General features: G+C 42.4%; 1 protein-coding gene across 1 annotated transcript; it reads left to right on the top strand.

Annotated features, from left to right (window-relative positions):
- The first annotated feature begins 1,516 nt into the window (after positions 1-1,516).
- Positions 1,517-26,019, top strand: PROSER2 (proline and serine rich 2). Its single transcript, XM_005526057.3, has 4 exons — positions 1,517-1,648; positions 10,977-11,191; positions 21,087-21,339; positions 22,234-26,019. Exons 2-4 carry the CDS (start codon positions 11,012-11,014, stop codon positions 23,223-23,225), a joined length of 1,425 nt encoding a protein of 474 aa, XP_005526114.2. The 5' UTR covers positions 1,517-1,648; positions 10,977-11,011; the 3' UTR covers positions 23,226-26,019.
- Positions 26,020-27,869: the final 1,850 nt, after the last annotated feature.

Below are 27,869 nucleotides of genomic sequence, written 5' to 3'. Positions count from 1 at the left end.
AGGCACCAACTTTAACATAATAAAAAACTACATAATTGTTGTATAACTGGAGTCTTAATAATTTGCTTTTCTCCTGGACATGACACCTGTAGCTTTGGAGACTACTTGAAAAAAAAAAAAAAATTACAGACTGGGAATGGTCTTACCTTGTTGACCCTCACTGACCCACATTGTACAGCTCCCCCTTCCCTGTTCTGTTATGCTATTTATTTGGGTAGGGCCACACCTTTCTGAAATGTTTTCATCTTCCACACTTTGAGGTACTTCTTGCATTAGGAGTATTTCAGCCACCACAGCATGGGTGAAAAAGAATGATTTCTGAGAGCAGCTTGAAATTTTTACAGCGTAATATAAGTCAAACTGTTAATTTGCTGGCTGCCATGGCCTTGCACAATGAAGAAGGGAGAGGACACAATCACCTGATAAATACCTGTGACTCTGACAATATATTAGTAATAAATAAGAGTACAAATAAGCAATATTTGTTTTTGAGTTCTTAAGTATATGGGTGGCACAGATTAACAAGGCATGTAAACCTTTTCCCCACTGAGGAAGAAGACTTAGGCAGTTGTGGAAGTAATTTTCTCTTTTACCTTCACCATTTCCCACTATTTTAGTGGAGGGACAAGCCCCTCAGACACCAGATCCAACAGAATTTATGCCTCACAAAATCAAAGAAAGATTTGGGTTGGAAGGAAGTCTTAAGAATCACCCAGTCTCAACCCCCTGCAACAGGCAGGGACACCTTCAACTAGACCAGGTTGCTCAGAGCCCCAACCAACCTAGCCTTGAACAGTTCCAGGGATGGGGCAGCCACAACTTTCCTGGGCATGATTAAAGCAGGTTTTACCTCAGGGTTCTCTGAGGCAACCAAAGGTGTCGCTGTCCCCCCTCTCCCACTGCACCCAGCCTGACACCCAGCTCTCTGCCCTCACAATGTGGCTATGGAGAACCGTGTCCCCCAAACAGTGGAGGGACACAGAGTCACAGAACCCGTCAGGTCGGAAGGGACCACAGTGGTGAAGCACAGGATTTTGCCCAGACAGTTCTGGAGTATCTCCGGTGAGGGAGACTCCACATCCTCTCTGGGAAACCTGTTTCAGTGCCCGGCTACTGCACAGGACAGGAATTCTTCCTCATGTTCAGGTAGAAGCTCCTGGGCATCAGTTTCTGCCCTTTGCCTACTGGGAGGCACTACCGAGCAGAGCCTGATCCACCCTCTGACAACTCCCTTTAGATAGTGATAGACATTGATGAGATCCCATCTCAGTCACTTCTTCCCGATCAGGCCCATCTCCTCTTTCCTCACAAGTGAGATTCTCCAGACCCTTGACGAGCTTCGTAGCTCCAATACCCTGGGCGCCGCACAACCCCTCAGCCCACACGGCACGGCCACTGCCTTTCAGAAGGGCAGACTCCTCACGCCCTGCCCCGAGCGCCGGGACAAAGGCGGCGGTCCCGCCCGGGCGAGGCGGAGCCGGGCCGGGCTCAGCCACCGCCCGGCCGCTTTATCCGCCCGCCGTGGGTGGCGGCCGGCGCAGTGCGCATGAGTTCGGGGCGGCAGCTCGGCGGAGCCCGCGACGCTGCTCCGGCCACCTGCCCGCCCTCCGCCCGGACTCGTTCCGCCGAGGCGCGGACCCCAAAGCCGGTAAGTTCCGCCCCTCCTCGGGGGGCTCCCCTCGCTCTGCGCGGGCCCCCGACTGAGGGGGTCTTCGTTCCCCCCGGCTCCCGGGCTCGTTCGCCGCCGGCTGTCGGGTCCGCTGGCGTGAGGGGGAGAGCTCGCGCCGCTCCGCCTGCCCCGGCTCGGTCTCGCTGCGGGGAGAGGCCGCGGAGCTGCGCGCCCCTGCCAGCCCGCCACGGGAATGGTTCGGCGTTGCTATTACTCACTAATGGATTTTTAATTATTCTTCCCTCCTGTTCCAAGAGCAGCAGCGGCCGGGACGCCGGGTGCTCCGTGCGCTGCGCGGGCTCTGGGCGGCGGGCGGGACTGGGGACAGGGACCGGCACAGCCCTGTAGAGCAGCTTTGGACTTGGGTTAATTTAGGTACACAGGCGGGGAGGAGAAAAGCTATCAGCGAACTGTTGCCCCGCTGTGTTTGAGGCTGGAGGCTTGGCTTCCCACTATTGAGTTGTTAAGTTTTTTTGGGTTTTTACCCCTGTGAATTTCTTGTTCTTCCCTAGCATAGCCTAAAATTTGCTTCTGCTAATCGGCAACTTTAAGAAAATATATTTAAGTAAAGGTTTCATACCTGTAAAACTTTGATGTGTGCTGTTCCTGCCTGACTAGGGGTGATGAGGAACAGCTGCCTTATGTCTCCTCTTTGCTTCCCGACTGTCTGCTATTTAGGGTTGCCATTGGAAAAGCTGTTGGTGTAAACAGTAACAGATTCTACTTCAGGATACTTTCTTCCCCTTCCTTCTGTCAGGTACCTTTTCCAATTGGCGGTGGTAAGCATGAGATGGCTGGTGATTCTTAAGATCTTAATCTTAGGTGGCTCAGGCGAGGTTTAGTGCGGGTAAAGAGAAAGCACTGCCTTAAAAACACTCTTGGGATTTTCAGTAATCCAGGATCTCAAGGGCATGTTTCCTGAATAGTTTTTGTTTTAGTGTGGCAGCAAGAGAAGGTTGCTGGAAGTGGAGCTCTCTTGTGCTTGGTCCTGTGCATGGGTGTAGCAAGAGATGATTCCTGTGGTAACAGGCATGCAGATGAAATAGGAAAGAGATAAGACAGCCTCTTCCATATCTTTCTAAATATTTTTCAAGGATAAGATATAACAAGTATCAGAAGTGTAACAGTTATTTCCTTTCCACTCCCTTTTATGAAAGACACAGGAGGAGAGACTTCTTTCCAAACCCTAAAGCAGAAGTCTTAGCTTTAAAAGCTTTTGCAATTTCTGCCTTATGCTAATAAAAAGATACTATTTTAAGACTGTCACAGATTCTTGACTAATGCAGCATTGTGGATGGCCTTCCTTGTTCAGGTGCTACTTTAAAGAATTATGATTGTGGCTTTTTTCCTTCCTTTGGAGGAATTACTGTTGTGTAAGGGGGAAGCTGATGTTTAAACAATAAAAGGGAAAAAAAAAATGTTGCTTGCTTGAGTTCTTAAGAATGAAGATATTACTTACCTCAGAAATGGATTTTCCCAGTAGTCCCTTTCTTATCAAGGATTTGTTTGGGGATTTTACTATAGAGAATAAATGAGTAGAATGGAATTTTATGACTAGAAGTTCAAGTAATGCCTGGCATTAGAAAGGAACAGGGGGATTTTTATATTGCATCTCTGTTTTGTCAGTAGTAAAACTCTTCTCATCCTGTTAGTTATAGCTGCTTTTTCTCTGCATGCCTCTGAGAGAAATATTAACCAAGAATGTTGGCAGACGGATTGCTGGTTGGATATAGTAACTGGAACAACTTAACTCCTGAGCAGTTGACAAGTCTCAGGCTGACTGACCTTCTGAAATACTGGAGCATGAAAATAAATGAGCGTATGAATGTGGCTTTCAAAGCCAGCCAGACAGGCTGTTACTGTTACCAAATCCTCCCCCTGCCTTTTTTTTTTTTTTTTTAATTAAAAAATAAAAGCAAGTGATTTTAATTTCCAGTATAACTAACTGCTTAAATATATTCCTTTCAATTGGGTGTGTATGGATTATCCCTGTACCAAGTAATGTCTAGGGCCAAGACTCTCCTGCTCTGTTTTGACAGTGCTGTTTTCAGCTTTGTTTACCTTGGGCAGGCAGACCTTTATGCACTTACATAGGAATGAAATGTCTAAAATTAGTTAATTTTTAAAGTAAGCACCCATGCTTTGTGCTCAGACGTCCTCTGCTTTCTCCCCCACACTAGTACAGTCACAAAAAGAAATATAGGAGAGCAGCCTAAAATCCATTTGTGAGACTGTGACACAGCTGTACTAGGGCTGAAAATTTTCTTGCTATCCTAAATACTGTGTAAAACAGGATTTGGCTCACCATTGCTATGACTGTAGCAGCAGTTACATAATGAAACCCTAAACCCCAGCAATGCTGCACCTGTAACAAGACAGAAGTTGACTAATTACAGAGGCGTCTGTGCCTGAAATTGTTTATGTACACTTCATGGTTCTAAAGTGTTGGCTGTCACAGATAGCACCACCCTGATGTTAACAGGGGAGATTTAAAAAGAGTAACTTGAAAAGAATGAGACGCTTTCCTTGTTGAAATTTGCATAAGGACATTTGAAGTCGGAGGAGAGCTCAACCATCGCCTGGATGTGTTTAAAGCCCCATATAGGACTGGTGAGGCAGCTCTGGGTATCACACATAGCTCTCCCACTGAGCAGCTACTGGTCATCAAATCTCAACTGGAGATACTGGTGAGAGCCTTAGTGTTATCCTTAGGTAAGACCTTAATCTACAGAACAGTAACTACTTGTCACTGGCTGTAGTTTTATTTTTAGTTGGGGCAGGAAGGGATTCTGTAGTTTTAAGTGAGTGGGAAATGTGAGCACTTCAGGGATCTTTGGTGGTTTAATCCACAGTGTTGTGTACAGTTGTATAGGAGCCTTTGACACTGGCCTTCACTTTGGGCAACAAAATCCAGCCAATGGCTGTAGTGAACTGGGAACAGAGTTTGTTTGCAAGGGAAAAGGCAAAGATGTTTGGGGGCATGCATCACAGATGCCTTATTTCACCCCAATAAATTCTGTCTTGAGGGTGGACCAATGTGCTTAGCATCATCAAATCCTGTACTGGTATTCCACTGCCTTAAAAGAAGGAGCATTTCCCAAACACTGCAGAGAGGAGTATGAGGCAGTGATGAGCTGTGCTCTTGTGCTGAATTGGTTGTATGTAACAAAGTTTCTAAAGCATAGGGTCTCAAAACAGTCAAAAGGATGTTTTGAAAATCTAGAAAGACCAGTTAAGAATGAAGCACAGTATAGAATCCCCATTTTCTGGTATCATCAGGCTTGGTTTAACGTGGCCAAAGGTGTGACCTTAGGCATTGTTTCTAAGCAAAGCATGATTTGGAGAATTCAATGTAGTAATTGAATTATTACTTAGGTAATGAAAATGTTGGTTTGTGATTGTTTCCTTTCTTTTTAAGTGGTTGCTACATTTAATTTGAGATCAAATTCACTTAAACACTTAAGCATGTGATGGAATGTCTTAGTGAAGTCAGACAGATTTAAGTTTTACTGAATTGGTGTCTTGCCCATCTAGTTTTTTCAAAAATGTATGTACACCATCTAGTTCTTTCAAAAATGTATGTACACAGGATTAGTTATTTCACTGCTGGCATCTCTCAAAAGCACTACTGCAAGTTGTATGAATGACATTCAGTGTGTTTCTTGAGGCTCTGACTTACAGATTTAGAGAACTGAGAGAATCTTTGTTTTTAGCTCTAAAACTATCGGATTTTGTAACTCCCCAGCCTGTAGAGGAAAGTTTGAATTGTCACAAGTGTGCCACAGAAACCAGAAAGTTTAAAACAAAATATTGGGGTTGCATACATTGAATTCTGGGAGACTTACACTTGTCACTCTGTAATTACTTTGATATAGATGCTTATCTGTCATGGGCTGCCATGAGAGCCCCCTGAGTTCATGCTTGGCTTAAACACTGTTCAGTCCAACTTGTCACCTGTTTTGCAGATCAGTATTGATGTCCAAGGAAGTGTCTATAAAATGCTGTTGGCCTGGCTCTCATTTAGCAGTCAGGGATTCTCTGTAATTTTTTTGTTTCTTTTTCTATTAATTGTCAGCATTTCTATTAGTCTGGCCATACTGTGGTGGCAGTCCCTCTCTAAACAAGGGCAGGAATGTTTCCAGGTTACTGGATGTTAAATAGCCATGACTGTTTTGAACACACAGGATTTTTCATGAGCAGGTAAAGACTGTGAATCATACTCGGTGTTATCGCAAGCTTCTACACTTATGATGTGGAAAAGTGTCAGAATGTAACCATGTTGGTCAGTTTTGGTTTACCTTGGTTCCTAAACATCAGCTGTTGTCTATTGTTACTTCAGTTTTGTTTTGTTTCTTTCTGTAAGAGCAGCTTCTAAATTTACTGTCTGATTCTGTAGGGTTTCTATGTGTTCAGCAAAACTTCATCAGTTCACCCTGTGTACTTCTGGAATTAGTCAACTTGCCTGTGAGGTTTGGCCTCTGTAGGCAGTACTGTTACTTAGTCTATTCTTCTACCAGAAAGCTTTAACTTCACTGTGTCTCACAAGAGTAGGGTTACCCCTAAAGCTCAAGGATTTACTCAGTATTTCACACATTGAAGGAGGTAAGAAGAATTCAGTTGCTGATAGCCCTGTTCAGGTGGAGGAAATGTGTCCACCGTAACTAACCATCAGTTAGTTTTGAGGAGTTTGGAACAGCAGTGGCTAAGTAAATACATGTTGTGGGCCAGCTGGTTTTGTTCAGCTCTGGTCTTGTACAGCTGGTTCGAAGGTATGTTGCAGGAGCACTTAATACAAGGAAAAATTCATGAGGTTATTAGACACAAATACCTGGCTTGTTTTGGGAAGCCCTGTGGTCTCCTGACCACAGCACGCAGGAATCTGAATGAATTCCTACTCTCCTCTGTCTTGTTTTGCTGCTCTGCTGCCAACTGCTGATAAAGGTCTCCAGTCTGCCCCTAAACCATCATTTCTGTAAAACCCATCCCATGGTAACACTTCTAAAGACCACAGAATGTTTCCAGATGTTTTTTTCCAGATGTTTAACTCTCCAAACTCAACCACCACCATGGAGTGCAAGGTGACTGTGTGCAGAGCTGAGTGTGTGCATTGCTATGTCAGTGCACAGCTGACAGGTTAAACCAACCTTGGAGTTCACTGGCCACTTCTTCTGTTTCTATTGAATCACTGAGAAAGAGCTGGTTAAGAAAAAAGGCAAAGTCTGTGTGATGCTCAGAGTACAACGAGGCTTAAAAATCTATCTTGAGAAATGTTTCATCAAAGAGTGTTCTAGAAATTGTATGTATAGTGAAAGGGACAGGCTGATCTTGTGCCCTTTTAAAAATGCATGACAATTTTCTAAAAATTGTCAACTCACCTTAAGTATATTGTGCAGTTAATGGCCTGGTGATGTCTGCTGACTTTTGGCTCCTGGCTTACGTAGCAGTTGATTTTTAGCATTTAAATGTCTTGCACTTTTGTGGGATTGATCTTTTTGCCTATTAAGCTAGTCTTCAAACAGGAGTGTTAATAAAAAATTCTTTCAATCTCCTGCTACTATAGAAACAGTCCCTTGTAAATGCTAACATTGAGCTTCAGTGAAGAAGTAACCTTAGTCAGCAAAACTATAAAAATATCCTTTTGGAAAGGGCAGACCTCACCTTATCTTTGATGGCAACTTAATACATTCTCTCTGAATTATTTGCCTCTGTCAAAGCAAAATTAAATCTTTGGAAGTGAAATTTAGTGCTAACTTCAGAATCTTTCAATTTCCTCCTTCTACTCTCTGAAAAACATGGATGATATGTGACTTGTATTGTTTTAAATATCTCATGAAGGCTATCTCTAGTGTAACCAAGAAGCGATCACTTCAGATGATAGAATCACATCTGCCCTAAGATGCATTTCTGGTTTAATATCTGGGATCCTCTCTCCGATAGTATTGTTCCTGTTACACTTTTGCACTCCTGTGTCATGGTCTGACATTTTTTTTATTATTTATCCCTAATGGTACAGGCACACATCTCTTAAACCAAGCTAAAAAATACCCAGTTACAATGACTGAACAACAAATCCCATTGCAAGCAACTTTCATATTTAATGCCTCTCTGAAGGTCAGGAGGAACAGCTGCCTGTCATCCTGCTGTTTCTGCTCTCTCTGAGCAAGGTTACCTTATTTTTGAACCCTGTTTGTTAGCTTGGCAATCCTACTGAAACAATGGGGTCTAGAAATTCATTAGATTCTTGACTATTTCTACCTTAAACCTATAAAGTCTTTCATTTAATAGCGATGACATAAAGAGTGAAGGGACTTCAGTGTTAACCATGGTTAGGAGAGGAATTTGTCTGTAAAATATGCTGTATGTATTGCAGCAGTGCCTGGCAGCCTCGTGTCAGCTCTAGCTGCTCTAGACGCTGAACCAAGGTGCAGGAGTTTCTCAAAGCATAAAAAACACAGCAAAGGGGAGAAGAAACAAGGTATATGAGTGGGTCATGATTTTATTGACATGTACCTTTGATGTGTTAAAGATGATGTAAAAGGTAGAAAGGGACAAAAGTCTTCCCCCACACTTTTTCTGCAGGCTTACAGGCCATTGCACAGCTCCCAAGCTTTTCTGAAATGAGTAAAACTCCCAAAGAAGCCACAGCTTCCAAGACAAAAGCAGGACCGGTGGTGTAATGTTTGATACTGGCTCTTGTATGGATGGCTCTCTGAACCAGTCACATTCACTGCCTTAAGTCATTGTTCGGCAGCTTTGTGAAACATCTGAACTGGAGCTCTAGACTGAGTAATGGGACCTTGCTGGGAGCAGAGTTATTTGTTCTTATTTAGAATTCATGGCTTTAATGTTTATTGCTGCTGAATCTGGATGTTCCTGCTGTCCTGAATGCAGATAGCCTACCATGAACTTAGTCCTGGTTAAACTGAGGTATTGCTGTTGGAGAAAGCAGAACAATACTCTTAACTACTTCTCCCTCAAAATTTCGACCTCTTGATCTCCTTCTTGGCTGCATTGATTAATATCTTCTCCTGCTTAGTTTTTGAATGTGGGTTTTATTTATGATATCTATTGTTATCTGCAGTGGTGACCTCTCATAATATAGTCCATAAAATGTTCACAGTTTTGAGTGTAATTCTAGAAATCTCATAGTTGTCTATAGTATCACTGGGGGACTGAACAAACATGGCATATTCAGGTTACACTGGGGACACCTGGATAAAAATTTGATGCTGCAACTTAAAAGGGCTGAAGAGAAATAATATTTGCTTTGAGTTGAATGTCAGTAGAAGTACTCGCCTCTGGCTGGTCTCTTTTCCATCTGACCATCACTTTGACTGTCAGGATAGAATCTGAAGTCAGTGAGAGTTTGCTGTGAATTTCAAAGGTGTCAAGATTCTCTTGACAGTCTTGCCTAATTATATATGTATTTGTGTATGTTTGTTCATGTGTAGGATTTCAGAGTCAAGATTTTCACTGATAATGTTTGGCTTCCAAAAATTACATATATTGTCTTGTGCAGATGTATTTGTGTGTGGCTTTTCAGCACCACAGGGTTTGTTGTAGATGGAGCTGCTGTTGCAGGATATGTTCCATGCTTGGGCTGCTGTTTTCCTGTTTAGCTTTCTGCAGCCAAAGGTACAGCAGCTGCCTCAGTGCTCCTGTGTCTGCCTGTCCTGAGGGTTTGAAAACCAAGACCATGAGCATGTTTCTACCTCTCTGGGCATCACTTAAATCCCATTATCCTAAGGATGCGTTGTATCATTCATAGCTAAATTTCTTAACAGAAAAAAAAAATGTTCTTTTTGTGTAAAAATAAGGCTAAATTTGGTTGTTAGACCTAATGTTCATAAGAAGGGCTGTGAGGTGTTTTTGTTGTGGCAGCCCAGTGCTCTGGGTTGTGGATGTGCTTCCAAGACTTGCTGGACTGCAGCCTGGCTTCATTGTGTGGGAGCTTTCCCACAGGACATGTTGGTGCTGCAGCGCAGGCGATGCACCTCTGGTAATGTCATAGCCCTCTCCTGGGAGGAGAGATCAGCAGGATGGAATTGTTGCTCAGTATTGGCAGATGTTATCTTGCTGCTATGAAATACTAATCAGCTTACCAGAAGGCTCTGGTTTCTCAGCCCTCAGCCCGCAGCTGTGGGGAGCAAGAAGAAGTAATCCAATTGAATTGGAAATGCAGGCTTGACTTTGCTTCTCATGTCGCCTCTTGAGCCATAATAAAGGGAGAAGCACTTGGGAAGCAGGAACATCTCATTTAATTTGTGCAGTGTCAGGGGAATGGTGTCCATTTCCCAACTGGTTGCATATAACCTGGCACCTCAGAACCAGCTGTTTTGAGGAATGTGTCACTGCTGTCACGGGTCACAGGCAGGATGGGTGAGAAAATGGACTGTTAGCAATCAAGGCAATTTCTCGTTGCAAAGGATGGTTTAATGTATCAGAGTGAGAAATGAGCTAGGTTCTATGTTTTGCCTTCCCCCCTGTTCATGCTGTTAGTGTACTGAGATGACTTTTGTGTTTGTGTCCTTGAGAATAAAAGAAAAAGTTCTGCCAGAGTGTTTTGGGAGTTGATGACAATTCAGAGGTTTTACAGAACTGGGCATTGGGAAAGCTTAAAAAACCAGGGGCTTTTGCTCCAGTGAGTGCTGGTGCATATGTCTGTTTCAGTAAGTATCTTCCAAATGTGCAAGTACTGTTTCTTCATGGCTGAGTGAAATAAAAGCTCTTGAAGCTTTAAAATTCAATTTGTAATGTGCTGGTGCAAAAATGACACCAAGTTCTGCTCGTGGATCTTTCACCAGAAGCAGGTGGCATAGAGCCGCTTCAGTAGCACAAGTTAACTGCAGCAGTGTTAGGAAATGAATGGAGTTCTGTTTCCTTCTTGTGATCCCATAAATAGAATACTTGTTTAAAACCAAATAAAGATAAAGGTACTTGACCTGGATCAGTTGGTATCTCAGCCAGTGGGATTTTATTACTGTTAATGATGTACCATAATGGAAAACACAAACTGAATTTGTAAGACAAGGATATATTCAGGGTCCTTGCTTTTAACTGTCCATAGACATCTGGTTTGGAAGTACGAGAGATGGGGGTACAGAATCTATGTTGGATTTTCAGTCATCTTTTTGAACAAAACCAATTTTTTAAAAGATGCCCATAAAGCAGTACATGTGTTTCAGGGCATAAAGATATGCTCTTTATTAACTTGTGTGGGGTCTTTTCTTTCCATTTATTTTCCATTCCTTTTCAAGTGTTTTAACAAGCAGACTTAACCCCATACCACATTGTTCTCTGTTTCCAGACATGAATAAAGCGAGCAGCCCCACATAACAACTGATGGCATTCTGTGCTGCGTCGGGATCAGTAAGTCAAGAAGGTGTGATGCCTAGGAATCTCCTGGTGGATTCTCCTGAAATGGCATCTGAAATTTCTCCAGAGCACATGCATGGGAGCATGGAAAGGGCTGGCAGTGTGGGGAATCATGGCAGCCAAGCTAGGTGCAGAAATCTTGCCTTGGTAAGTGTTTAATGAGCCTTGCACTTAATGATACATTAATAGCTCTGTTCACATCACACAATTTTTGTTTTATGAAGATTGATTTTTGCCATTTCTAATCCTAAGTGGTTGCTGGTGTTTTCTTGGTTGTTAAACTCAAAAGCCAGAAATAACTTCTCAGCTTTGGTATAACAGCTTTTTATTCTGGTCGGATTGAGAGCTTGGAGAGTGCTTCTCTCCAGCCCTTCCTCCCAGAGAGCCGGGAATGGCAGTAAGGGCTGCTCTGCCATGGCTTTCTTAAATAGCTCATAAAGAAACTTAAGGATAGTGGTTGTTCTACATGCTGGTTTTTGCTTAATCTTTGTTGACGCTACTGAATAAAGGTCTCAGCTTATTCCACCTTAATTAGATGAGTAACAAATATGTCACCATAAACAAAGCTGTGCTTGCATTAGTGAGTATGAGTGTGTATGGCCATTTAAATCGTGAGTGACTAACTGAGGGGGTAGGATGCACTTCTGCATTTTTCCCAATTAGCAGGGTGAATCAGGCAGTGAACTCAGCAGTACACTTTGTACTGTGACAGGCTAAGCCTAGAAAGCAGGTATGGTTCCTTCCATATGTTTTTTTATCATCCCAACCATTTGAAAATCATCCATTTTTAATTGAGGAGAGAGCACTCTGGTAAACATGTTTGCCCTAAGTGGAAATCTAAATCTGTCTTGTCTTGAATGTGGAATTAGGCTTTCTGTCTCTTTCCCTCTGCCCTCCCTGATAGTTTCTCTTCAATGTGGTAGTTTTCTGTGAAAGAGTAAGTGGCAAAACCTGTATTTATCTGTATACCTCAGACACACTCATGGTTTTGTGCTACTATGTGAGCTTTCTGGTACCTGGAGGCAATTCTAAATGTTGTTTCTACTGAAAATACTGTTAATATGACACTGCATCCTTCAGCTTGTGCTGCTAGTTAAAACACAAAACAAGTATGATGAAATTTAGTTCCTTAGCTGTTTCTGATCTGTTCTAGAAAAAAGTTGTGAAGGGTCAGGGTGGGGGACGTTAAGTACACCGTTTGGACTCAGGAAGTTAGTGTATGTTGTTTATTTTATGAAAGCTGGTTGAATTTTAGAGAATTGCAATGGAAATAGTACTTTGCTAGAGAATTAAAACTTAATTTTACACAGAATTGCAAGTTAATTTGGCTTATTACTCTACCACTAGTTTCCAGTTTAACACAGCAATAGTCAATCATGTTTCCTTGGGTTTTATTCTTAGCTGCAGTAGCAGGCATGTGACTACACATTTGAAAAAATCAGTATTGAATAACAAAGCTATGTATAAGTCAGTCTGTTTGTACAGTCTCATCCCGAGTCTGCTGTGTCAGAAAATGACGTAAATTCCCTTAGTCCAACTAGATTGTGCCATGTGATAACCCATATGATGATGCATCAGCCAGAATTGGAATCCCTTCCTATTCTGTAATGCTGTAATTTATAGATGGAATAAAAGTTGGCTGCAGGCTTAGGCAATTCCCATCAGACCTGTGAATTAGCAGTTCACAGAGCCTTTTGTTTGTCTTGTTTGAGTTTATGCATGAAGACAGTGAATTGCACATCAACAAATTGAATTGTGATGCCGTAGATCCCCTTCCATGATTTTTCTTCCAGCAGTGTAGTAGGTGGCATGTCCAATAAAGCTGAAAATTGCATGTGTGGAGTAACAGGTTGGATAATATAAACTCTCCTCAATACAGGCATAATTTCAGTTTCTGAATTTAAGAAGGGGTCTGTGTTAAACTGAACATGAAGGAAATTCTGCCTATTCTGCCAAATTGCTGGAACATACTCCTAGAGACATTACCTTCTTGCTTCAGTAGTTTTGTTATAAAAGTTCAGAAGATGCAGAATCTTTGATGGCCTAATGAGAAGAAAGGGATAGATAATGTTGTGTAGACAAAGAATTTCTATTATGCCAGCTCTGAGAAAGGGGGGGATTTATTTTCAGGCACACTGGACCTTCACTGGACCCTGAAACAGAAGCAACTAAAGACCTAACTGCCTCTTCATTTATCACTTTCTTGGGTCTGTTCTCCTAAAGGCGTGGCAGGAAAGGTCAGGGTTGGCTTTGATTTTTTGGGTTTTTGTAATGGCATTGCAAAGGAAAGAAGTGTGACTGCTTCTTATGACAGGCCTGTGCTGCTGCAGGTTTCTTCCTATTGATTGTTAAAAAACAGGCTCTTAAGCTTTTCAGTGTCAAACTGCATTAGTCACTAAATATAACCTTTGTATTGCATCTGTGGAATTCAAACAAACCCAGGGATGTGATAATAGGGACAAACACTTGGACTGGCTTTAGCCTTTGCTGACTGCTCACAGCTGGTTTGGCTGACTCCTGGCTGGTCCTGCATCTTGTGTGTCTGTGCTGGCATTGCTTGCTGGGAACTGGTTGTCAGTTTAGGAATGACTAGGAGATGGACCTTAATTGCCATGTGCTAAAAAGGTCTTAAAATTCTGTATGTGGGATCTTTCTCAATCAGCTGTTGTCACTTCAGTTTAATTTTGCCAGACTTCTCAGCTTCTCTTACCTATATAGGGATGCTTTCAGTTAATCTTTGACAACTGCAGGCCTCTAAACCAAATTTACTTTTTTTACATGGAAAGCAAGATGCTGCCTTGATTTTTTAAGAGTATTTCCATAGAAATTATAGATGTTCAGGTCTGGATTTATTCTGCCAAATCTGTCACAGCAGGCTGAGTTGAGATGGGAGGAATGTATGCCTTGATATCTTCACCCCACATGAATGTTAGTAACCATATATGCTATTACATAGGGTGACATGAATTTATATATTTTGGGTCCTTTTTAACAAAGAGGGAATCCATACATCTGCTTGAGACAAGTGTATTTTCTTGATGCGTAGAGTCATTTGTACTTCTCCTCCAAGGGTGAGGGCAAACAAAAACACTCTGTTCTTGGCAATTCTACCTTCCAAAACCCAGTCTGGAATGACACTGCCTGACATATGGTAAAAGAATTAACTTGCCATGAAAAACAGTTGCAGCAATTTAAGGACACTTAATTCAAAGATAAAACTTTTTTGAAGCAATTTGTCTTGTTCCGCTGACTGAATAGGCACAGACCAGCTTCTTAAAGCCGATCCTTCTTCCAGTGCTTCTCTCTGATAATTGGACTGGGTATCTATTCTCAGCCATGACTAACTGCTTTAGTTAATTGTGAATAATGTGCTAGGACAATTGTGCTACCTGTGAAAACCATGGCAGAGGCACTGGTTGTTCCTGAAATGAGCTGTGCTAATTGGAACTGCACTAATAATGAGCTGTGTTGGTGCCTTGGATCTGTTGCTACAACTTCAGTACCTTACCTTCTGTATCTGAACATATCTTACTGTGTGATAGCTTTGAGGGATAGTGAGTTCTTGTTATTCTTAGTGGATCACATATAAAATAAAAAACACTGTGTTTTTTATTTTATTTTTTGACTTTGGATCAGACAGATCCTTGGTTAATGCTACAGTTCACTACCATTCTTTTAGGGACAGTGGTGACCTAGAATTTGTTCAAGTGACTATTTCATTTGATCACTTATCAAATGGCTTAAACTGGGAGAGGCCATGACTGTAAGAAAGAGATTTTGCTTGTTCTGATTTGTTATTTCTTCAAGCAAGCTTCCTCTCTGGCTCTAACAAGACTAACAGTCATTGAAGATGGTTTGTCACTTCTGGATCCCTTCTATGGTATAGGTGACATTCTGAACATTGGTTGCATAGACATGAAGAGCAACTATGCTGTGAGTAGTCTGACCTGACTTAGTGTTTTGTTTCACACACTCAGCCATTTAACTCAGGGGTGACCTGGTTGTTTTGTAGCTATGATGTCTCTCATAGCCTAAAAATTCATTATTATGATCCTTATCATTTTTTGGATCAGTACAGATAATCCAGATGCAACAGACCTGGCATTCTTAAGTGCACCATGTTGGGATCTCTTTACCTCAGCTTCCCTGAAGAGAATCCACTGGGAATCTAGAGTGGATATAGGGGTTCTGGAAAAGGACAGATTATGTGTCTGTTAGCCCACTGCCACATTTTTCCCTCACAATTTGAATGAGTCTTTTAAATGCTGAGCTGCACCTCAGGTACATTCAGGGGAAAGTCATGAGAAAGACTTCTTTCATAAAATTTTTTCCCCCTTGACACTGATACTCCACAGGCTTTACTGTACAACGTGACTGTTCACCGTGTCCAATTTGACTTTGCCAAATAACAATACACAAAAAATGAGAAGAATTTTTGACTGCTTTTATGGATACAGCTGCCTTGGGGCAGGTGGAAGCCATTCCTTACAGGGTGTGGAGAGAGTTATGCTATGCTTCATCCACCTCAAACTGATGTTAGTATGACCTGGAAGCAGTGTGTCTTGGAAAAATGAGTGCCTGACTCCTAGCAAGGAATGATCCTTATGTAAAATGTGCTAGTGAGAATATAGATCCTGAAGGCAGTTTGGGTTCTGCGCACAAATTGTATCATTGTGCTTCAAAGCAGGATCTGGTAGACAGAGATTATTCCAGCAGGTGGACAAAACTGCTTTTTAAACCATGATGATAGGCATTCTTGAACTTCCAGAGTGTTTTCTTCACATATTCTACTGCTTTTTATGGAATACTTGCATTAGAGTTTCTGTAATGTGAAAGCGAACTTCTGCTTGTCTCACCTTCAGTGAATGTAGAGAAGATTGGTTGTGATTATATGAGTGGCCAACTTTTTATATATTAAAATACACACAGGGACACAGGCCTGTATCTGCCCACCACCCATTCACTCCCCCCTGTTTTTAATGTAACATCCTCCATTATTTGAGCCTTCCTGTGCAGCTAAGCTCACAGTACTCCGTGCTTTGTTCTGGACCCTGTCCAGCTTGGCTGCATCCTTTCCAAAGTTCAGCAACTGAATCTGAACTCTGTGTTCCGAATGAGGATGTGCTGTCATGTCATCACCCTGGTTAATATATCCCAGAATGAGATCTGCATCTCTGAATAGCAGATTTTTTTTCCCTTTTTATGGCACTTAAACTGACAGAATCACAGATTGCGCAGGTACCTTGCAGTAACTTCATCTCAGCATCATTTTTTTGTTCATCTGTGAGTTCATTTTTGGGGGCCGTGTCATAAAGGTTTCAAATCAAGATATGTGACATCTTGTGCTTGCACCTATTGGTCAAGCCCTCTCATGAGAAATGAGCTTGGTGTGAAATTATTTGATTTTTTATAAAAATTATTTAGTGGCTTTTGCCTGAAATGTCTCACATTTTTTTCTCAATGTTGTTCGAACACGGTTTCTTTTTCCCTTTCATTTCTATAGGCTGATCAGCCTAATTTTGTTTATCAAAGAGATGTCTTCAGAGTTTAAGTAGATATTCAGCTTGCTTTCTTTAAAAGTAGGTTAGGAGTGATTTAGTCAGTTTATGATATTAGCTCATCTAGTTTATCTTTTAAGTACTTGTAGATAATTTGTTTCCTCACTTAGGACCTATTGATTATATGCTTTGCTACTCTTATGAAGCACACGGGTACAATTATGCTCATAAACTGAAGAAAACAACACTCAATATTATAGTCTTCACCAAATGAAATGGTATTATCAAAACCATCAGATAGTGGGTTGTAGAGGAAGCACTTTTTGACACAGCACACAATTACACTCTGGAGCTCCCTGCCACAGAATTCTGTGAATGCCAGTCATTTCCATGGCTCAAACAATAAGATGAATTCATGCTAGAAAAGCTCATTAAGGGCTATTAAATATACAGATGCCGATGCACCTGGGAAGTCTTTAAGCCATATATTGCTGGAAACTGGAAGGGATCTAGGGGAGGAAAAAAATCATATCCATCCAATATACAGCAACAACCCTCCAACCTCTCTCCCTAGACCTGTGTGTTCATAGCTGCTGAAGGCTACTGAGCTAAATGGGCTTTTTTGGTCCGATCCTGTGTAGTAGTTCATGTTCTTAGCTGTAATTCACTTGCTTCCAGCTTCAGTAACACAGCAGTACAGTCCATTCCATTTCCCTTTCCTGTAAATCTAGTCAGAGGTACTTGACTTCTTCTGTGCTAAAGCTTTTATAAGTGTTCTGATACAGTTCCTGCATGCAGGGCTTTCCTTTTAACCCCATCTGACAAGTAGAACTGCCTTGTTATTAACAGACTGTGGCCCAAGTGGTGCTACGCTGGCCTTTGTACTACATATTAGAATAGTTTGTGCCCTTCATGGTTCTTTTGAGAAGCATCCAGTAATTTCTTTCCCATGGAATTGTGCCTATTAATTCTTCAGTGCTGTCAAATGATTGATAAATCAGTTGAATCTGACATTCTCTGGGTATTTTTCTAATTGAAGCTTGGTTCCTTAGCAGGTTTTAGAAGGTTTTTTTAAGCACTGCAGGTGTCTCAGGATTTCCTGTGGTGTTCTGCTTCTGTCAAAACTGTGCTGGTCTTAGGATTTTAGATCTGGGTGTGATGTTCAGAATTTCTTCAGATGTGTATGAAACATTGTGGGCCTCTGGATATTAAGCAATTGTTTTGAACAGGTAGGAAAGGAATCAACTAATCTTTTCTTTGAAATAGATTATATTCTTCTTTTCTTTCTCTTTTTTTTTTTTTTTTTTTTTTTCCTGTTTTATACCAAACACTGTTATAACAGACTCTTTCCTGTTTGGCGTAAGCAGGAAATGTTTGGCTGCACAAAGATCTAAAATATTAATGCCAGCTGAGCATACTCAGCTATTTCAGCTGTTTGCATCCCAAATTTCTTCTGTCTAATCTTTCTAATTTAATATAATTTTAAGCTGAGGCACAGTATTCAAGTTTCAAATTCAGACTGTCTTTTGACAGTAGTTTGTAGTGTTAGGTGTATGTGAGATGGTTTAGGGAGGTGTTTGTGTATCAAGAGTAGGGAGTAGATGGAAACTATGAGGCGAATAACTCAAGTAGCTGAAAATACTTTTCTTTGACTATTAAAAAAAACAGATTCATCAAGAAAAAAGGCCTGGAAAAACAGCCTGGAAAGAATATGAACTGTTCCAATACTTGGAATAAACGGAAAATTAACTAATTGCAAATAGACTTGGTAGCCTTAGCTAAAACTGGCACCTTTAAGTTACAAAAATCTTTCTGAAGGCTTTACTATAAGTAATAGAGGTGGGAATAAAGCAAGTCACTGCTTGCTTTACATCTCTGAGCTCCTTTGGTTTGACCAGCCTGAGTTGTTTTTTTTTTCCACCGTGATTGTGTGTCTGAAATGGGATTGTTTCCTTGGCTGGCAAACTCAAACATGCCTTGCCTGAGGGAGTTTCTATCCAGACTGGATGCCTTGCATCTCAGTACAGTGCCCTGATCTAACACTGCCTATTCTCCAGAGCTGTTGGTTTTGGTTTTGGTTTTTGGTTTGGTTTTTTTTTTTTCTGATGAAATGTGACATTGATCCTCTTGAAGGGAAACTGCACAACGAAACAGATTGAAGTGCTAACAGAGATGCAGTTGGCCTTTCACATCTTGGTATACTATTTGTTAAAAGTCTGTTTGCAAAGGGATGGTTACTCAATTTAGATCCTTTACCTAAAGGGACGCTGCTCATTTCAGCAAGATCCATGAGGGATGGTTAAATCAGGCAAAGCTCTCCTGCAGATCTTACCTGACATGGAAAAATGTTCAGTCTTGCAGCACAGAAAAGGATGGAAGGAAGTGCTTTTGGAAGTCTTTGCTTCCTTGCTTTATTCTTTGCTCAGTTCTTGATCAAACCAAGTTAAGCTCATGTGGGAGCAGTTTTTTTAGGTGCGCACAGTAATTCCTATACCATGCTCTGGATGTGTTGCCACTATGAACTTCTTAAACACAACCCCCTCTTCTTTTCCTTTCCCTGTGTAGTCTGACTCTTGCAATGAGCTCACCCTCAACAAAAGGTTCTTGGAGTCCTGTTCAGCTCCAGCTCAGGGCTACCTAACAAGGGCTCCTTTCCTGTCATTCTCTCGCCTACTAGACATAGCAGCCCTATGAGTATTTGGGTGGGGAAGGAAGGAGATTGCAACATCCATTAAGGAAAAAAAAACATGCACCAAAAAAAAACTAACAAAAAAACCCAAACCAAACAAAAAAAAACAAAACAAAAAAAAAGCACCCGACCAAAAAACAAAAAAGGAAGGCTTGTCTGTCCCTTGCTTTTCAAGTGCAGCTGTAAAACTTTCCTTGGCCTTTGAAAACCAACATGTGGTGGGTGTGAGCTGTGGACTATGTCAGCCTTTGAAGTTCATCTTTTAAACCAGCAGTGGCAAATGGCATTCAAATTAGCTTTTGTGGCAGTTTTGCTGTAAACTGGAATAAGTTACTTATTCTGACAGTACACTGTGGATATTAAGACTAAGTTAGAAATAACCACACCTCTGTACATCTTTCCCACCCACCAAATGTTCTATTGGCCACACAGACAAAGGCAGCTAAGAGCCTCAAAGCATTTATTTTCTCATCTGTAACATTCTGAGTGCTTGGAGATCAACTGCCACTGGATACAATGCAGCACATTCTATTTCTTAATCTATAGGCATTACTTTGCTACAGAGCTACATTGTTCTTACTTTTAATGCTGAGAATGGGGATAAAAGCTTTGTTTGTGCAAGGAGTTAACAGGTAGAGCTGCACACAGGTTTTTTTAGTCTAATCTAATGTAAGATGCTCTGAACAGGCATGGTGAGTTTGAAGCAAGTTGTGCTGCCCTAGCAAGAATGTGCTACCTCTTGGATATTTGTACTTCATACCTTTATGTATTTACCTAAATTCTCCCAGCCCTGCACTGAGAAGTAGCCTTTTTACCCTGTATGCATGCTCAATGAGGTGTCCTTGGTGCTTCTTTTTGAGTTACTGATAGTAACATTTCCAGTATATGCTTGGCAGGGGAGAAATTAAATCCAGAAAAAGGAAAACCTTACTTGGTTTTCAACAATATATACTTGCATTCCAGAATTTACACAGGTCTCCTGGGAAATGTCTTTCCTGAATCCATTGTCTTAATGCAGTGCTTTTCTTAATCATTCTTTATCATCTCCAAGCTTCTGTAAAAGTGAGTGTTTCCCAAGGTGGAGTGAAAAGAGTTAGGGCATTGCTACCCAGCTTCACATAGTGACAATGTGTTAATCAAGTTAATTAAGAGCAGTGACTCAGAGAAGATGAAGACTGGATAATTCAAGTGATTATTTATCACTTCTGTGGTCTACAGGATTATTTCCTGCTGAAGAAAATAGCCTAAGGCACTATAACACCAGGGAACAGGTCTTCATATTTATACTTGGATTTTCCTTTCTGTAACTCAAAGATAAAATCTTTAGAAACCCTCTCCCTCCTTACGATTGCCTCTTTGTAATCTCTTATGCACCTCTGGATAATATATAGTTTGTAGTGGCAGAGATGCTCCTCAACTCCAGCTTTGCCTCTAGAAGCCAAGTCACCCTTTGGACTTGAGCAAAAAGGGAGTCAACCCATTCCTGCAACTGTCCTGAGTGCGCCCTTTTCCTCCCATGTTGTTCCACAAGCCTTGTCCCTCAGTCTGACACAGAACACAGTTTGTCCCAGTTGGGAATCAGAAGAAGCCATCCTAACCCTTGTAAAGGTACAGTTGAGTGTAGGGGGGGTTTTTGCTGCCTTTTTTTTTTTTTTTTTTTCCTAGTAGCTCTTATGGCTTTTCTGATCTTTTAGTAATTTGTTCTGTACAACTCAAATGAAGACTAATGGATGTAATATCACTTGCTGCTCTTTGGGTTTTTAAATTTTTTTTTTTTGTCCTCTAGCATTGTAATGTCTAAATGTCTCTTTGGGAAGGCATCAGTCTTTCTGATTTTTTCGTTTTTTCCCCATAGGATGATGAAAGTTTGAAATACTTAACTCATGAAGAACAGGATGTTCTCATGTTCTTTGAGGAAACCATAGATGCCTTAGAAGATGACTTGGAGGAGATGGCCCTACGTGACAGTGGCATCCACTGTCAGTCCCCAAGGTCAACAGAAGAAAATGTGTCCAGTCATTCAGAGACTGAAGATATCATTGACTTAGTGCAGTCAACACCTGAGAGCAGCGACCATGAAGGCCCTTCCAGCAGAGATACAGAACCAGGTAGTTGTGTTTCTTGCAAGTGTGGGTTTTCCCTTTGATCCAGCCCTGACCTATTCAAATTCTCTGTAGAAACAGCTGAAGAAATTCTGTACCTTTATTGCTACCTCAAAAAAAACTTGTTACTCATCAGGAGCTCTAAGGACTGTGGTTTTAATTTGACTTGGTGTTTTTGAAATTCTTGCTGCTACTGTAACTTCTTTCTAATTTTTTCTTTTTCCTCGTGGAGGTCATGCATCTGACAAAGTTTTTGGTTTGCTATCTCAGTCCTCTGCCTGGAGACTGAATTGTCACTGTTGTGCACAGTCATTGCAACAAGGCAGACTATTTACCAACCTGTTCGTGCTCTGCTCTTCTCCAAGACTTTTTAAGATTTTCTCCAAGGGTTTTAAGATAGCAGTTTGTTTTCAGTGTTACTCTGTGTGGGACTGAAAGGCACACGATCCTATCAGTGAGTTTGTGACAAGATAGCATATGGCATGTTGTTTTTGTCACCCTGTGGAGTGTGTTCACTTTGTGTTTGGACAATGAAACTATCATCTAGTACACACAGTGGTATGTAATGTGTCCTCTCCTGGCTGTTTTAATAAAAAATAAGAGCTGCAAAACTCTTATGAAAGGGCAGCCATTGAAACACAGTGAAGCAACATGCAGACTATGAGTGAAAGGTAGAGAGAGGGCTGTGGTAGTGACATGTTGTATACATGGTGATTTGAGCTATAGCGTTGCCTATGAGTGTCATTGCTAGGACTTCAGTTATAGTTTCTTCTGGCTATGTGTGTTGAGGTTGAGTTAGAAAGGTAGGGAGAGGGGAGAAATGCTGATAAAAGAGGCATTTTAACTTGCATTCTGCTCTGTGTGAAGAGTTAATGCCATCTCTGCTGCTTTGCCTTTTAGTGTTGGATGCCACTCAGAGAGCCGGGAGCCCTCAGCCAGCTGTACCTGCTGACCTTCCCCCACACCCCCCTGCACCACCACCAGCTGTGTGTGAGACGCTTCCTCTTCCTCCTCCACCCCCTCCTCCAGTGCAGCATCCAAAGTTGCTCCGTTCCATCCCCACTCCTCTCATCATGGCCCAGAAGATCTCTGAGCAGCAGGTGGAGAACCGGGCGCGCTTCCCTGGTGCCCTCAAGGAAGGGAATTCCAACAGGAAGAAAGCCCTGGTAGCCAATGGTGATTATTCCACAGCACCCAAGCACCCTCCTGCCCCCACCCCCAAACTGCACCGGTTCCCAAGCAACATCAACATAACAAATGTCAGTGGCAAGGAATTTAGCGAGACAATTTCCAAAGCAGCAGTTAATGTCCAGGAGCGGCGGGCTCAGGTGCTGGCCAACATCAATGGGGGAGCTCTTCTGGCAGCTGAACTGGAGGAGAAGCTGCACAAAAACGATTTCTTGTCACGTAACAGAAGTTCTTCCTTACGGGATCTCTCCTCTGAGCAAACACGCTATGAAGCCCTGACAAAACTCGGCCTAGTTAAGGGAAAGCCAGCTCAGGACCAGGTGGACCATGCCCCAAGCACTCAGCAGCTTGATGTGCAGCCCAAGCAGTCAGAGGCTGTTACCAATGGATATCAAAACATCCATGAGATTTTAAAAAGTGAGCCCAGCCCTTTCCTTCCTATGGGCAAAACTGTAACAATCAAACCAGAGGTGGCTCTTGCCACTAACAAAGTCATCAGCACACAGCAGAGCACAGAAAAAAGTTGTAATGATTATAAACAACCTGGTGTAAGCCTGGACATGAGGAGGAGATCGGGTTCGCTGCCTAGACCTTCAGGATTTCGATCCCAAGGGATAACGGTGAAGTTTTCTGGCCGCGGCTCAACTGAAGAAGCCAGGAGAGAGGCGCTCCGGAAACTGGGACTGCTGAAAGAGACTGCATAACTTGGATGGGAATATTGTGGCAGTGGGGGGAAAGTCAATAGCATGGCTTTGTTCTAGAACAGTCCCAACAGGATTGGGATCAAGTGGATTGGAAGAAAAAAGGGAAAGTTCTCAGCTTCAGGCAAGCCAGGAAGGTATGGAATGTGGAGCAGTGTAGAATGGCCACTTGTGTTTATCCCAGAAGGACTGGCACCATGTAGGGTCATATACAGCAGTGGGGTTTGGCTCTCCTTCCTACAGAGATATTCATCTGTTGCTCTTTGTGACTAAGAGGAATTTTATTTCATTAATGCTGGACTGTAGCAGGCAGCATCTCGTTAATGAAGTGTACAGTGCAGTATTGTTGTACATAGTAAACCGAAAAACCGAATGGCAAATCTTGCTTTTGCTCTTTCTGAAGCCAAAACAAAGAGATCCGTCTGTCCTGCCCACATGTCTGTCTGTCCATGAGAGCTCAAGATAATGTCACAGCTGAAGTTTCTGACAGTGTGACACCCTTCTGTGACTTTTTGTTGTCTGTGTTATCTGGCTTGATTTCTTTCCCTCCCAGTGGTGGAGTCTACTGCTCCCTCACTCTGCTCTTGACTCAAAAACTGTGCACAGGGTGGCTTCTGCTTTGACCTTCTCGTGGACAGAGCAGCTAAATCTTTGAATGGGTGACTGCCTCACTCTGCTGCTGCACCTGGAGTCTCCCCTTCCTTCCCAGCCACCTGCTTCTCGGTCACACCTGAGCAACCCACATGTCCAGGGAAAGGCACCAGGAAAGCCTCAAGGATATGCACCGAGCACCGGATTTCGCACTGACAGCCAAAGAGTCTCCTGACAATCTGTGACCCCAACTGCTCTGTCCCAGGGAGGATCTCTCCTATGGCAGGGAAGCCATAGGAACAAGTTAACTTTGTACCAAAAGCAGGACCTGTATGTCAAAAGTCTTCTCATTTATGTTGGGGTTCCTGGGAAGGAACTGCTACTTTTTGAACAGTAGCAGTACTACACAAATTGTTACTTCTAAAACTGTAATTTAGTCTTCCTATAGTTTAACAGCCCTAATAATCATCTATTCACAGCCTTATTTGATTCTGCCCTGCCAATGCATAACAGAAGTTACAGCCAAAATTCTTGCAGGCTAGGTGGACTTTCAGGAGAGCTGCATGTAGGAGCACATCATTCCTGAATGGTCCAAGTTGGTGGTATTTTGCCTTTATTCAATAGACAAGCTGGTAAAGATGGTCCCAAAATACATTTGTGTGTTAGTATGTTTTCAGGTTTTTTTTATATGGCAAAGCTGCTCTTCCACATTGAAACTCCTTTCCTTTTTGTATTACCTGAAAACATCAAGAATAGCCACTTTAAAATCAAATGCCAAACTCCAAAACTCTCAATTTTTTTGTTGTTATTCCTTCATGTTTGATTTCTCAGTGTTTTGGATTTTTTTCTAAAGGGAAAAACTGACTTACTCTCTGCACTTTCAAAAGCCTCTACCAACCTACTTCTCTGAAGTAGCTGAGCAATAAACCTTGGAGAAGAGGAGGGGTGGCTACTGCAGAAACTGACACACCCTTTGGTGAGGAGCTCTGACATAACTGTGATAAACAAGTTTGTAGTTCTTGTGATAAAGTATTTCAAACTTGCTGAGCTGTACTTGTAAATGAAGCTGTTGTGAAGGAAACATTTGTGTCATTCTCAACCTGCCTCATAAGTTAAGGGTTTTTTTGTTTTTTGTTGTTTTTTTTTTTTTATTTAAATTATCTGCTTGCTGCTTAAATTTTTAATTATGTTGTTACGGTATCTGGCTGGTTCTATTATGTAGTTATTCTTTTCAGTGTTTTCACTGGGTAAGTGATCATGTTCCTCATTGTGATGGGCTTGCTATATATAAGCAATCAGTAATTAAAATATGTGGCCATTCCTGGGCTGGCAGAGCACTTGAGCATGCATAATCAAACTTGAGAGGTGCTGCTGAAACAGAAAAGGCTTCTTGTGTGCTGCAAGTAAAGCACAGGCTTGTTCTGCTGGACTCTGAGTCTGTAGTCCTAAATCAGAAAGACAAGGGAGCACAGAAAATACACCCAAGCACATGCTGCAGTGCAGGCTGGAAAGGAGGCTGACATGTGGATGATGCATCATAATTTATTAACATAACCTGCTAAGTAAATTTAAATGTTTCATGGCCTTTGTGCTTTTAAATCCTGGTAAAGCAAATTCTTTGTTATGAATGTGAAGTGTGTATGAAGCAATCTCCACATCTAATCATTTCTTGCCAGCTCTTCTTGGAGTTGTTTACAGCTGAGAGTCCTTGCTAAGCAAATGGGGGGGAAAAACCCCTGACATTGTTTCATTGAAATACAGTCCAGTTCAATAACTCTGTAATGTCACCCTACTTAAAAACACCCCAGATATTTAATATCTAAAGTTGCTGTATGCTGAATTAGCTGGATCATGTCCTTTGTGCAGGGCTGTGTCCTTAACTGGTGGGAAGTAAGAGTTAGATCTTTATTAAGTAAAGCATTTTCTGCCCAAGGAGGACTTGGAATGAGGTATTCATTGTGGCCCTTCATCATAGCAGATAAATTCTTCTCTGTGCCTAAAACTGTAGTGAGTAAAGCCATGTATACTAAATTAAATTAAGTCTAGCTGCTAATAACCTGTAGATAAATTTAGCCCTATTTTGTGTATCTTGTTTTGTGTGTATATGTTGCTGTGATTTTACTTTCTTCCCCTTTGTGCTAGAGGTAACTGTCTTGCACAAATCTGATAAATTGTCTATTAAACTAGAATAAACCCAATGAAATGATGGCTGATGGGAGGTGCCATTGTGTTCTTTGCCACCCAGTAGCATGACTCTTTCTTGGAGGAGGGCGGTGACTTTTTCTTAATGGCTAATACTGATTTAGTAACCTTTCATTTTGCAGCTGTGGATGTGTGTGAGCCAGAGCCCAACCCTGTCATGGCAGGTGCTGGAGGAGGGCCAAAGAAAAAAAGGCTGTGTCTGATGAGATGTGCATGTTCTCACTGCTGGGCTTCAGCAGCTGTGATCAGGGTCCTTGTAGTTATGAAATTCATCCTGAACACTACTTGAATTAGACAAAATCCCCTCTCGCACAATGTTTTGCATTATTAAAATGACCTTTCCAAGAGGAATAGTTTATATGTGAAAGAAGAATAACATCTTTGTTTCCAAGGCTGTTACCATATGTGAGTGCGATCCTGCTGAATGTGGAAGTCTTCCTTGTTGCACAGGTCAAAGCTCCCTGTCAGAGAACATTCCTACCCATCCCTTCTACATCTGTGTTTGCTGATTTTCTGTCTTTTGAAGAAGGATTTCTTTGTAAGTATTCAGATGTTGTTGAGCATTTGTCCAAATATCATGTGTCACAAAAGAGAGAATAGAAATCACTCTAGAAAAAAGAAATACTTCCCATTTGCTTGAGCTTTTTTTTATCCCTGAGGCTGGATGTGGTGGTGGCCAAAAAGCAGCAGCAGGTGCAGCAGCCTTGTCTCCAAGGTTTCCAGGGCTGCCTCAGGGTGCACGTACATGTCTCAGCCATGGCAGGGCAGGTGGCCTTTTGTAATTGAGTCCAGCTCCAGCCTGGAGCCAGAGGGAGAGAATTCAACTTCCCTCAATCTGTAATCAAACTTAAAGGAGGTTCCAGTGCCTCACCTGTGCTGGAGGTGAAGCCTCACAGCTGCCCCAGCACCTGCAGCCTTTCAAGTGGATGCAGCTTGGGGAAGAAGCTTTTGATGTTTTGACTCCTGTTTTATACACACACATATGGAATTTGGTTTCTCCCTTTAGAATAGACAACTTCAGAAAGTGTTATCTGCAGAGGGATCAGGGAAGGCAGGAGGCTGAAGGGAGGTGGTAGTTTTAACCCAGCAATTTGGGCAGGTTTTCAGTCTTGTTTGTGCCTCAGCAGAGAGTAACTTACAGCTTTGCTGAACAAGTTCAAAGTGTTGTGTGGCTGAAACCACCATAGTAAAAATCACAGCCCTTCCTGGCAGAAGGGGAGCTCAGGCACAGCAGCTCCTGTGGGATTGCTCTGGAGGCAGCTACAAAGGAAGGGCTTGGAGCAGGGAGGCAGCTCAGGGACAGCAGTGGCCCATCCTGGGCACCCCCAGCTCCCTTTCCACTGGCCACTTTTCCAGCCACTCATCCCCTAGCCTGGAGGGATCCACAGGTTTATTGTGACTCAGGGCAGGGCTGGGAACTTGGTGGTGTTGAACCTCATTCCCTTGGCCCATCCATACAGCCCGTCCCAATCCCTCTGCAGAGCCTTCCTTCCCTCCTGCTGGTGAACACTCCTGCCCAATTCCATGGCACCAGCAGCCTCCCTTGATCCCCCTGTCCAGTTCATCAATAATGGTGTTAACCAGGGCTGGCCCCTGCACTGAGCCCTGGGGGACACCACAGCGCCTGGATGCCACCTGGGTCCAGCAGCATTCCCTACCACTCCCTGGCCATCCAGGCAGGATTAACCCAGCCCAAACCCTGGGCTGACAGCTTTTCCAGGAGAGTGATGTGGGAGGGTGTCAAAGGCTTTGCTTTCCCCTCATCCCCAAGTGGGCCATAGAGGGAGATCAGGTTGGTCAGGTAGCACTTGCCTTTCACAAGCCCCTGCTGGCTGGGCCTGATCCCATGGTTGT

The sequence above is a fragment of the Pseudopodoces humilis genome, chromosome 5, assembly GCF_049639895.1.
Source record: "Pseudopodoces humilis isolate 2021_Gansu_Grassland_sample_001 chromosome 5, ASM4963989v1, whole genome shotgun sequence".
NCBI classification, from domain to species: Eukaryota; Metazoa; Chordata; class Aves; order Passeriformes; family Paridae; genus Pseudopodoces; species Pseudopodoces humilis.
This window is presented reverse-complemented; position numbering and strand designations above follow the sequence as displayed.

What these genes read in the sequence shown, in the direction of transcription:
- PROSER2 (XM_005526057.3), top strand. Translation starts at nt 11,012, where the DNA reads ATGGCATTCTGTGCTGCGTCGGGATCAGTAAGTCAAGAAGGTGTGATG. An exon ending in GGTGCAGAAATCTTGCCTTG is followed by an intron (nt 11,192 to 21,086) that starts GTAAGTGTTTAA and finishes TTTTCCCCATAG; the next exon opens with GATGATGAAAGTTTGAAATA. An exon ending in CAGCAGAGATACAGAACCAG is followed by an intron (nt 21,340 to 22,233) that starts GTAGTTGTGTTT and finishes TTTGCCTTTTAG; the next exon opens with TGTTGGATGCCACTCAGAGA.